The 13,307-nt window shown below is 40.1% G+C and overlaps 2 protein-coding genes across 2 annotated transcripts; both read right to left on the reverse strand.

The window, feature by feature from the left end:
- Nucleotides 1-425: 425 nt before the first annotated feature.
- LOC110913324 (protein NYNRIN-like) lies at nucleotides 426-2,057 on the reverse strand. Its single transcript, XM_022158160.1, has one exon. It carries the CDS (start codon nucleotides 2,055-2,057, stop codon nucleotides 426-428), a length of 1,632 nt encoding a protein of 543 aa, XP_022013852.1.
- Nucleotides 2,058-5,342, reverse strand: LOC110913322. The gene has a single exon (XM_022158159.1). The coding sequence runs from the start codon at nucleotides 5,340-5,342 to the stop codon at nucleotides 2,058-2,060; it is 3,285 nt and encodes a 1,094-aa protein (XP_022013851.1).
- Between the last annotated feature and the right edge of the window lie 7,965 nt (nucleotides 5,343-13,307).

Consider the following 13,307-nt stretch of genomic DNA (forward strand, 5'->3'; position numbering starts at 1 on the left):
TCTCTCAGAGATTGGTCGTTGTCACTGCCTATGTTGAGACGGCGTAACGACGGTAACCCTGCTTCAGCAGGTATCATTGCCTCCATTCCGTAGGTAAGGCTGAATGGGGTTTCGTTGTTGCTAGTTTTGGGCATTGTTCTGTGTGCCCAAAGGACATGTGGTAATTCTTCCACCCACGAGCTTCCCTCGTGCCCCAGTCGTTTTTTGATGCCCTCTAGCAAACTCCTGTTCGTCCGCTCCACCTGTCCGTTACCTTGGGGGTGTGCTACCGACGTAAAAATCTGCTGGATGTGGAGATCAGTGCACCATTCCTGGAAAATTCTATCCGTGAACTGTGTCCCGTTGTCACTCACCAGTTAAAGCGGTAACCCGAACCTGCACACTATGTGTTCCCAGAGGAATTTTTTGGCATTTTCCGCCGTTATCTAAGCCAAGGGTTTTGCTTCCACCCATTTGGTGAAGTAGTCAACCGCCACAATTAGGTACTTTAACTTTCCGGGGGCCGGCGGGAAAGGTCCTACGATATCCACAGCCCATTTCTGGAAAGGCCACGCTGCTGTCACCGGTACCAGGCTGTTCTTGGGCCGTATTGTCTGAGGAGCGAACTTCTGACAACTGCGGCATTTTCGTAGTTCCGTTACAGCGTCTTCGTGCATCCCAGGCCAGTAATATCCCGCGCTATGGATTTTGGCCACCACTGCTCGAGGTCCGGCGTGTATGCCGCATAGACCCGCGTGAATTTCGCTGATGAGGTACTTTGCCTCTACTGGGGAAACACATCGCAGCAACGGACCCAAGTAAGATTTTCGGTATAGGACACCATCATTGACCTCATATTGTAGCGCTTTCGTTTGTATCTTCTGTGCTTCGCCCTTGGCGGGAGGCAGCTCACCTGTTTCGAGGGAGCGTAGAATCGGAGTATACCAGCAAGGTTCTTCCATTGTGATGGCGGAAACACTCCGTGGTTCAATTGAGGGTGTCTGTAACGTTTCGACTTTGACTTCCTTTTCCATGCCTGAGGTGGCGAGTTTGCTTAGGGCGTCTGTTATTTGATTCTTTCCTCTATGTACATGGTTGAGTGTGACCTTGTCGAAGGAATCCATGAGTTCTTTAGTTTTCGCCAGGTATTTCGCCATTGACTCGTCTTTAGCTTCATACGTTTCGTTTACCTGATTGTTAACCAGCAACGAGTCGACGTATGCGTCTACCCTGGCTGCCCCCATGGATTTTGCCATCCGTAAACCTTCCAATAATGCCTCGTACTCCGCTTCATTATTAGAACATTCAAAGTCGAAACGTAAGGCGTACATTAGTCTGATTTGATCTGGACTTATTAGCATTAGGCCTGCACCGGACCCCTTTCCGCTAGATGATCCATCAGTGTATAGTTTCCAAGTCTGCCTTGTAGCGCTGGACTCTGGTATATCTTGGACGACTGGGTCCGTAATGACTTCTCCTTCCGGTATTTCAGCTAAAAAATCAGCAATCACTTGCCCTTTAACCGCTGTTCGCTTCTGATATTCAATATCTAAGGCCCCCAGCTCGATGGCCCATTTAGCCAACCTGCCCGAAACCTCTGGCTTGTGTAAAACTTGCTGTAGCGGGTAATTGGTTAAGATTTGTACACGGTGTGCCTGAAGGTATCTTCTTAGTCGCCTTGTGGCGTGTACTAATGCTAAAACTAGCTTTTCCAGTGTAGGATAGCGCGTTTCAGGCCCCGCTAGCACCCGGCTTATGTAGTATATTGGTGTCTGCTTCCCTTCTCGTTTAACCATGAGCACGGCGCTCACCGCCGTATGAGCTGCCGCTAAATACATCTTTAGTATTTCACTGGGCCTTGGCGCTGTCAGCGTAGGTAACCCTTCTATAAAACGTTTCATTTCTTGTAGAGCCTGCTCCGCTTCGCTGGTCCATTTGAAATTCTTCTTGTTGAGGCAATCTTTTAATGTTTTTATGAAGGGCAATGATTTTTCGGCGTGCCTTGCTAAGAACCTGTTGATTGCTACCAGTCGTCCATTTAGGGCTTGAGCTTCTTTCAGCGTTCGGGGAGAAGGCATTCACGCTATGGCGGCTACCTTTTCCGGGTTAGCTTTAAAACCGTCTCGGGTGACTACTACCCCCAGGAACTTCCCCTCTTCCACCCCAAACGAACACCTCTTTGGATTTAATTTTATGTTGTATTCTCTGAGCCGCTGGAAAGTTTCCTCGATATCTGCCAGCATCTGTTTTTCTTCGCTGCTTTTAATTACGAGGTCGTCTACATAGACTTCCAAATTTCGCCCAATCTGTGCCTCAAACACCTTGTCCATGAGCCTCTGATAGGTAGCTCCTGCGTTTCGTAGCCCAAAAGGCATCTTGGTGTAACAAAAGATGCCCACATCGGTATGAAACGCTGTTTTTTCTTCATCTTCCTTGGACATTTTAATCTGGTGGTACCCTTTATACGCGTCTAAGAAACATTTGAATCGATAGGGTACCAGGGAGTCGACCTTTAAATCAATCTCAGGTAACGGGTACGCATCTTTTGGGCACGCCTTGTTTAAGTCTTTGAAATCGATGCACATTCGCCATGTGCCATCTGGTTTTTTCACCATGACTGGGTTGGATACCCATGTATGGTATTGCGTTTCCCTGAGAATTCCAGCTTCCACTAACTTTCGTACTTCTTTAACGACCGCCGCCCGTCGGTCCGGGGCCATGCTGCGCTTACCCTGAGCAACCGGCTTGATGCCTGGAAGTGTGGCGAGCCTGTGTTCCGCTTTGTCACGGGGGACTCCCGTCATATCGGAGTGCTCGAAAGCGAAAATGTCCGCGTTTCTTTTTAATAATTGCTTCAAGTCGCTTACAACTTCCGGGGACAGAGTGTCCCCAATTGTGACCATTTGGTCTGGATGGCGCGTGCTTAATACCCATCTTTCTGGTCCCGTGGCCCCGGTGGGCCCCTGGCGACATCGTTTGGTATTTAGTACTTCCCCGATTTTATCGCGAAATATGGTAGCGATACCTTGCGGTGTTGGGAACTTCATAAAACCCCTTGCCGTGGAGACTATGGCGTCCAATTTTCCCAGGGTGAATCTTCCGATTATCACATTGTGGTATGACTCAGCGCGGACTACAAGGAAAGTTAGTAGTATGGTTCTTTCTTTGGGTGATTGCCCGAAGGTTACCGGGAAAGTGATTTGACCAATAGGGTCAACCTTTTCCCCTGTGAAACCTTTGATAGGGGTGTGTACTGATTCAAGCAACTTCCTATCCTCTGGTTGCATTCTGTTAAAGCAATGTTCATAGATAATGTCTTCTGAGCTTCCGGTGTCGACTAGGATTCGCCTCATGCGGTAGTCTCTTACTGCCGCGGAGATGATCAGGGCGTCTGTGGTAAGATGCAAATCCTCCATTCGCGGTTCTATAGTCATTGTTGCCAACATCCAAGGCTCGAGCGTGGAGAAACTCCGCTTCGCCCCCCTTCCCATGTCAGCGTGAACCATGTTCAATTCGCGCGGCCTTTTGCCTGCCGCTTTATCATTCTCCTCCTTGACCGCAGGCGGGCCTTGCTTGATATCTCGCACTAGGTGTGCCAACTTACCCGACTTCACGAAGTATTCGATCTGTTTTTTAAGCTGAAAACAGTCGTTGGTGTCATGCCCGCTCCCCTTGTGGTACTCGCAGTATTTACTCGTATCCTTGTTAGGGTTGTCTTTCAACGGCTTTGGTGGATTAAGCCTGAGGTTTTCTGAGGCAAGAATTTCAGCCGGGGTCTTGCTTAAGTTGGGATATTCAGACCGAGGTTTTGACGTCTCGTTCCTTGAATAGGAGCTTCGGTGTCTGTCATATCGCGAGTCTTTGTCGTTTCTCTGATATCGGTCTCCCCTATGTTTGCTCTTGGACCCCCGGTGATCTTTTTCCTCCTGATTTTTTAGGTCTTCTTTCTTTCTATTGGCTGCGTGACTGGCCGCCACCGCTTTTTCTTGTATAACATATACTTTGGCTATTCGCAGTATTTCATCTATGGTTGGGGGTACACCATCCCTTCCATGCAGCGTTCTTAGTAGCTCGTCATCGTTGACTCCTTGGAGGAATGCTCCACATGCCAGATCGTTGGTGACGCCTGGGATCGCCAGGCTTTCTTTGTTGAATCTGATGATAAAGTTTTCTACCGTCTCATTGTCTCGACGACGAATATGAAGGAGTTCGTTCCTATCTTTCGTATGTTGGCGCTGCTGACTAAACTGTAGGATAAACTTTGATTCCAAATCTTCAAAGCTGTCTATCTCGCCTGTGGGCAGGCTGTCCCACCATACTCGTGCCGCTCCCACTAGAGTTTGTACGAACATTTTGCACCATAGGGGCATGGGCCTGCAGGCTACTTCACCGGCGCTCTTAAATAAATTGAGATGGTCGTCAGGATCGGTGAGGCCATCGTACTTGCCGACCGTTTGGGGCATTTTGGGTTTTTCCTTAATAGGAGCTTCGGCGATCCTACGAGTGAATTTGGACCGGAACGTCGCGTCTACCGGCTTGTATGGTTTGGTTAGTTCATCTTCTTCCACATTTACGGGTTGTGCAGGTGCAACGTTCGTACCCGGGGCAGGTCCTGCCATTAGGTTGGAGTTTTCCAAAGGGGCTACCCGGGGTCTGACCGCATTTCCTCTGTCATGCACAGGCTCAGTTGGCGCTTGGGTATACATTAGTTGTGGAGTTGGAAAATTCCACCATGGCGGCATGTAAGCCGCGTACGGCGATTGAGAGCTTCCTTGCGCTGTTCCCTGAAACGCGTACGCTGAACCCCCGTATGAGGGTAAATACCCGTAAGGGGGTGCATAGCAATACCCCGGGAAATACATCTGATTTCCTGGTGTGACAGGGGCATTCATTACTCCAGCTGGCATGACGACCGGCTGATGAGGTGGTGTAGATAACGCCGCCGTGAGCGCTGCTGAGTATAGCGGCGGCATTGGGTTGGAAACCAACGGCTGGTAGTATTGAGGCGTACTGATTTCTGACACTATGGTACTAGGGCTCGCCGAGGTAATAACAGGGGTGGAGTAGAGGCGTGAAGCCTGTGAAAAAATAGTTGTCACCAGGGTGAATGTGTTACTGCTAGTTCCCCCCAACCTCCTTGGTGGTATTTGTGAGGGCATATAGAGGAAAGGGCTTGTAACCACGGTCTGGGAAGAGACGGTGGTGATATTGTCAAAACCTGGAGGTGGTCCTTCTGCCTCGAACTCTGGATCTAACGACCTCGTGACGGCTGGGGAAGACTGTGGGACGGTACTAGTTTCCGCCCCTAACGACAAATTATTATCTGCCAACGTTTGACCAGCCGTGTTCTGATCACTTGCCATGAGGTTCTTGTCGCTAAATAGGTCCCACGGATGGCGCCAATGAAGAAACACTGACCTAAACAGCACCTACGACTTCAATGATTAGTGACCCGAACGCTTGGCTGCAAAATAGAAACACCGTTAGGACTCGTTACAGGAATGGGGTTATTCCTGTAACCACCCTCCGGCGTGAGAATAAGTATTGGTTTATGAAAGAAGTTTTGGAGAAGAAGATGTATGAGAACAAGATGATCATACCTTATACGTTTACCTCTATTTATAGGTTTTCCATTAGGGTTTCCTTCAACCTAGGATATATTCCGATAAGTTAGAGATTTACACGATCTTCCCGAAAAGTTGAAGATTTGGTTGTGCACCTTCCATGTAGATATGGAAGGTTCTAGAATAATTGTTTGTATTTATATTAATATAATAGGTTGTAACCGGGTCGGGTTGACCGATGCGGGTCACACCTCGTCAGTAATAATATTATTTCTTTTAAAGTTTAAGTTTAAATCTTGTACTTTAATATATAATCATAACCAATATCGTTTTTATTTAATTTGATTTTTCTCTAAAAAGTTGCATTCGCAAGCCTTTAAAAAATAAATTTGAATACGTACGTAGTGTGTTATATTTTATCTTAACGTTCGCTAAAAGTTTGTTGAAAACACACTTTTATTCAAAGTTGACCATCTTTTTGGTATCGATAGCCGTAACGATTCCTCGTACCCTGGCAAACAGAACCAATACGCATATCGGTACCATATCAACTATTATAAGAACTAGTACCAATATTTGTTTTTAGGGTTTTCGATCAATGTAAAACATAGGTCGGTATTCTTCTGAGCATATCACGACTTTATTCCTTTATATGGGTTAATCAATTTAAAACACGTGTTAATATCTTTTTAGTTATATCATGAATTTATTTTAGTAAGAATTAACCACCTATAAGGCTAAAGGGTGTGGGTGTCATGGTTTGGACATGATTCACCACGTAGGAACATGAATGGAAGGCTATACCACCCCTTCCCCAATCCACCATGGTTTGCATGGATTAAACCATGATAACCATGGTCCTCCTTTCCATTTTTCAAGTAATCATTTACTTTTTCTTTAGACAAAGATAAATTAAAATAAATAAGGGGATAGTGGTTTGGATCATGACCACACCCTTAAGGTAGTGGTTTTGGATTGTGAATTAGAGACGGGTGACATAACACTGATGTGGAGGGTCATGGTGGTCATGAGCAGTGACGGACCCAGGATTTTTGGACAATGGGGTCCAAAAAAAAACACACACAAAAACGAAGAAACAGGTATCGAACCCATGACCTTTTATGTGTAAAAAAGGGGTTTTACCACTGCACTAGGCTCACTTTCATTATTATAGGGTCCAACTAAATTATTTTATGGGGTCCATAGACAATTTTATATACCGTTTCTACTACTTTTTAAAAAAAAAGATTGGGGTCCGAAGATCCCGTTCATCATAACGTAGATCCGCCCCTAATCATAAGAGTAATAACCATATAGGACCCTATAGCGTAAAAAGCAGTTAGAAAGACAACAAAAGAGTAAAGGTGTCACATTTTGTATTCAATCCACTATTTTTTTTCACAAGAGTTGAATATTTAATAATATACCTTATTAATAAATAAGTGATAACATTTATTAGATGATTCAACAAGGTAAGAGTTTGGCTTTACCCGTCGTGTTCAGTTCATTGATACTTAATTTAATTAACTAAAATTAATTTATTTTCTGAAAAGTCAATAATTTGTTATCAGTTATGGGATAGTTTTTTTTAATGGTGAACTTTATGTATAAAGTTATCACACTCTCCAAGTTGAAGAGTCAGATATTGCCCCACTTTAACAAGACTATATTGTTCTAATCAGGCTCACGCTAGCCTCAAAGTTTGGTTTTTTTGGGCGTTCCCTCAAGAAACCATACCGCCGGCTCTCACTTGATAGTCGTTGTGTCACCATAAGAGCAGAACTCTCCGGCATAACACACGGTGGGATGAAAACCCGGTTGGGCTCGGGAATCGAACTGACAACCTCACACAATGCCTAGTCTAAATCCTTCATTGTCTATATCCACCTCAGTATCACACAAATAGAAATTGAACTTGAGTATCTATTAAAAAACCCAAGACTCCTGCCACTACCACTAAGCCACAAATGAAGGGATTAGTATGGGGTTAGTTGAAAACTCAACTTCCTGAAATTATCAACTCAACTTTCTGAAATGATCACAATAATTTAACTAAAATCGGATGCAGTTTTACTTGCACGACTAAATCCTATTGCCAAAACGTCTGTTTAAGAAAGTCACTCCTTCCAAATATAGAAGTCAAAATAATCGAAACTAAGTGCTCCTGCAACTATATTTTCGTGTACAAATCTTGCTGTTTAATATTCTTTGGTCCTTGGGAAACCGTGTTTTTCATTGAGAAAATAAAGATTGTTGAATATAATTTGATTTTCGGAGGCGACTCTTAAAACTAATTAAATATATATATTTTTTTGAATGGCTAAACTTGCATAATAGAATTGAACCTATGACCTTTCTACTAGTTATTCCCAAGTATATGGATGGGTAGAAGGAAAACATGCATGTATAGATCTAACAGGGGTCTCCCCGCTTGTGGGCATAGGGGGTAGTGCTTTCATGGTGGGTTAGGCAGTTTTAAATGCTGCTTCGGGTAAAGTGACCAAACATAAGAAAGCGTGCATTGACAACCATCACGTGTTTATCCCGTTTGCTTTTTATACTTTTGGTTTTCTGGCGCCAGAGGCCGTGGACTACTCAGTCGAGTTCAAAGGGTCATGTATAGTAATGTTATGACCCTGAGATCTATGGACGTAGTTTTTAAAGACTTAGTTTTGCTATTCAAAAAGGGGTAGCGACGCAGCTTGTTGCCCATTTACCAAACTCTCTCGATGTAAATTCATAAGTTTTGTAGGTAATCAAGACTATTTTTTAATTTCATCTGCCAATTAAGAATTTAAAGTTTTTTATATGAAATTTCTAAAGTCTAAAACATTAACTTAAGAGTTAAATGTCATTTTAGTCCCTTTGGTTTGGGCCATTTTAACAGTTTAGTCCAAAGGTTTTATTTTTCGCATGTGGTTCCTAAAAGGTTTCATGATTGCCATTTTAGTTCACTGGGTTAACTTCATCCATATTTTCTGTTAACGAGAAAAGTAATTCGGTCATTTTATATGTAATTCTATAAAGTAGAAAGGTAATTCGGCCATATAAAATGACCGAATTGCCTTTCTCATTAACAGAAAAAATGGATAAAGTTAACATAGTGCATTAAAATGGCAAAGGTGAAACCTTTTTGAACCCACAACTGATGAAAAATGAAACCTTTGTACTAAACTGGCAAATGACCCAAACTACAGGGACTAAAATGGCATTTAAATACTCTTAATTTAAAAACATTGAATCCGTGATAGATCTAGTGTGTAAACTACCTATGTTAAGTGGCATTGTCACTCTAGGTTTTTTTTTTTTTTTTTTTTTTTTTTTTTGTGATATTGGCTTTCAAGAGTCGATATATATTTTTTTGAAAGTTGGGTCAACAACCCTATAAACGATCTGCGTGAGATCTCGATGATGGGTTAGACCCAAAAGAGTGAGAAAAAAACAAACCTTTAACCGGTGAATGTTTATCATATACCTTGATAACCCATTTTCGGACACCTTTTTGTAGTCACACATGATAATGTGGGTGGGGGGGCTGTATATGGAATATCGACTTCGAGTTTGATAATTGTGAGGGTGGTTTTTGTATATGGGAGACCAATGTACCACCATAAGCCAGTAGATACAGTAGTGGATTCAGAGGGTTTCTAGATATGTTTGGTACCCGAGTAGATAGGATCTCGTTAAGGTACTGGTTGTTCTTGGACGAAACTAGAATATACCTGATGACCACAAAACACTTTATGAATTGAGTCACGATTATTGACTGACAAATAAGTACATAATTTTCATCCTCGTTAAGGTACCTTCATTGATATGTCTAGATTGGTAAGATAAATCCTCCTTGGTTTCGATGACAAATATCAAAAGTATGATGAAATCATTGTAAGAGTTTTTATGTTGATGTTTTAAGTCAAAACATTAAATTTAAAGCTCATTGTTTTTTTTTTTTTTTTTTGAACGGCAAATTTGGATCACTGACGGACCACTGGAGTATCATCGTGTCACCTGCAGAACCACCCGATCATATCCATCTCCACTAGGCAATAATGCCTATACACCAATTCAGGAGGAAACCCAATAAATTCGGGAAAAACCCCCTTTGTGGGAATTGAACCCATGACCTAATGGTCATAAGTCTTATCCCACCACCAAGATACCACTAGGCTATAATGCCATGGGTATTTAAAGCTCATTGTAGATGCTCAAATTATAGTTTGCTAAAATAATGCTTCCTATTGGTGTTTATGAAACACATGCGAATAACTACGGACCACCCCAAACAATACTTGAAGAAAACAACTTCCAATAACAATGTGTGAATATATAAACAAATCACATATGTGTTTATTTTATTCCCATTTGAAAAACAAACGATACCATTCAAAGTCAAAACTGACTCTTTTTAGTGGAGCCATTGCTACAAAAATACCATCCAAAAGCCTAACCTTATTTTAATGCTTAGACTCCCATGACCAGTCACAATTGATTTTCAAACTTGATAAGTCACATTATCCCTATAAATACATGCACTATCATTTAATCTCAACATATCCATAACTCCATCCAAATATTTATTCACAACACGTCTCACAATTTTCCATCTCAAATACCATGATCAAGAAAATTTTGATAACCCTGATCATTCTAATGGCATTAGCCATTAATCTTTCTGCAACACCAATCGAAGACGACGAAGAAGATCTTGTTCCTATATCTGGTTCACTAAGAGGGGCAAGTAGGTTCCTTGCTCAACACTCGAGGGGCTTGGTGAAATGCAACAAAAACCCAAGACTATGCCGGGCGAAAGGCAGCCCAGGTCCAGATTGTTGCAATAAGAAATGTGTCAATGTTAAAACTGATAAACAAAACTGTGGGCTTTGTGGGAAAAAATGCAAGAACCAAGAGATTTGTTGCAAGGGGAAATGCGTGAACTTGATGACAGACAAAAGAAATTGTGGAGGCTGCAATATTAAATGCAAGAAGGGGAACTCTTGCAAGTTGGGGATGTGTAGTTACGCGTAAGAAAAAAATGTTGGCAAATAGACATTCATTCAATTTATTGTTGCAAAGTTGATATGCTATTACATGCATACACCTTGCTCATGTGTCTTGTTGCTGTATTTATATGTAAACCATTTAATTATTTTCTTTATAAGTGAACAACTATTTACTTCGGGCAAAACTTGATCTAAATGATGCAGATTTATTTATTCATTTTCATCAAGTTACACATGTAACAACTACATGCTATAACTTAAATTTGGTCGTGTACTCGTGTTGCGTGCAATCGAAAGTTCGTGGACGTAGTGATATAGTTCTCCATGGCGATCTGGAGAATCATAACTAACGCAATTTTAACTTCTATTTAGTATGATTTTGTGCAGATGTACGTAATGAAATTACATTTTGGTAATTGCCTCCTGATTGTATATTGGTATTGATACAACGCATACAAATGATACACGTGTATTTATAGACAAACTTTGTTTGATGACTAGTGTCATAATAACCTGAATTTTTTTGTTAAAAAGTTATAAAGATATCTTTACTAAAATGTGAAGTTTAATTTTATATAAAACTAGTATCTAAGACCCGTGTTTTGCGGCGGGACAGTTAAACTGAAAATTAGACCGAAAAGTAGATGTAAAAACACTGAACCACGGCGCGCGCATTGTTGCGTGTTAACTCGCAATAGTTAGGCTGAAACGTAAAACACAGAAAAGAATAACTAAGTTGATTTAAGACCTGCACATTGCGATGGGGCCCTTAAACCTCGAAAGAACAAAAAAAACATAGAAATGTTGAACCACACACGTGCGTTGGACCATTTTAACTCACAAAATTTAGACTGGAACTTAAAATGACAAATTTGTGAAAGCTAGCTAAAAAGTATAATGGAATAAAGTTGAAAGCAAAAATGTGTTGAGATACAAAATGAAAAATGAGTTTTGAAAAAATTGTAAAAGAAGAAAATTATGTATGATTAAATAGTGTAACAAAATTGAATACTAATTCTTACTCACATACCAAACTTGATAATTAAGGTATAGTTAATTATAATAAATTATTTAATTATAAATATAAATATATATAAATATAAATATAAATATAAATTAATTAGTAATATTGACTGATACAAAAAGGAATTTAAAGTGTCATATAAGAAAGTATACCAAATTTAAGAAGAAGGAATGTGATCATATCTTCATCTATGTGCCCTTTCTGTGAAGACGTTTAGGAATCGGCTGAGCATTTGTTCACTGCCTGCTCGATGGCTTTGAGGGTGTGGTCGGCTTTCAGTGACTGGTGCAAAATCCCGTCTCTCTACCTTTTTGAGTTTAAAGATATTCTTGATATCCCCATATTCATTAAGCGCAATAAGAAGGAGGAGAAGATCATTTATGGGTTGGCTTTGATAACGTCTTGGTGCATATGGAAAGAAAGGAATGAAGTGGTTTTTAAACAGAAAAGATGTAGTCCGCAAGATATCATAGGGGAGTTAAAATCGAGAAGTTTCGCTTGGTTTAAAAATAGATCAAAATGTAACTATATTAGATTGGCGGAATGGTGTAAATACCCTATGTATATGTTGTAATTTCTTTGCCCTTTGCCCGTTTGGGTCGGGGGTTTTCTTGTGTGTTTGACCTTTTACCTGTTTGGGTCGGAAGTTGTTTTAATGAAGTTTAATTTTAGGTATTCTATTTTTAGAGTAAATTACTATTTTCACTTTATCATTTAGATAGTTTAATTATTTCAGGCTAAAAACAATTTTTTTTAACATATTAGACCAGGAGTTAACATTTTATAATGGTTTTGTCCCCTAATACTAACTTTATTACTTTTTTTGCAGTTAATTGTAAGGGTAATTAGTTCATTATATACCTTAGAGACTGTTTTTAATAATTACAAAGTTCTTTAATATTTAAGAGATTATTAATACAATTACTCAAAATTTTTTATTATTTCGTTATTTTCACAATTATTATTTAACAAAATACGTTTTAAATGTATAAATAAATATGTATTCTCATTAACCGTTTATTTTTATAAAAGTCATTCTAAAAATAATTTTTATTTTACATTTTATTTAAACCCTCTATCGTTTTTAAAATTGTTCCGTTTTAAACCATTTGTTTTTTAAAATTGTTCTTTTAAAAATCTTTTATGTTTTAAAGAATCGAGAACCCATGAATCATATTTCATCCAAAAGGTGTATAATTCACAGGTTTCATGTATTTTCAAGATTGACACGAAGTTTCCAAGAATTACAAATATGCATCGAATGTTTCACGAAATTAAATGTATGAGTATGTATAAAGTATGTATAACATGAATTTAACAACATACGAGTTTTATTTTTAATCCAAGTCTTGGATTTTACGACGATTACAAAGAAAGATCGATTACAAGGATGCAAGATTTCCAAAAATAGAGTTTCAAGCAATGGTTTCTAAATATGGAAAGCATGAAAACGCAGGGCGTTACAAGGAGGGTGCTCCCAAGAGCTCAAACCCTAAAACTCAACAAATCATCAAATTGGAGCTTGATTCAAGGCCAAAATCGATGCATGAATACATAGAAACGATCACCTAGTTATGGGGATCATAAGGTATGTCATAAAACCTAGATTGGTTAAAGTTGAAAATTTAGACAAGTAGGTTACTTGCAAATAGATGGTTTGGTTATGATCCAAAGTCGAAATTGAATGTCTATGTATGTTTAATTTCGTTAGTTAGGATGATATTATGAAAAAAATTGATG

This window comes from Helianthus annuus, chromosome 15, assembly GCF_002127325.2.
Source record: "Helianthus annuus cultivar XRQ/B chromosome 15, HanXRQr2.0-SUNRISE, whole genome shotgun sequence".
Taxonomy (NCBI): domain Eukaryota; kingdom Viridiplantae; phylum Streptophyta; class Magnoliopsida; order Asterales; family Asteraceae; genus Helianthus; species Helianthus annuus.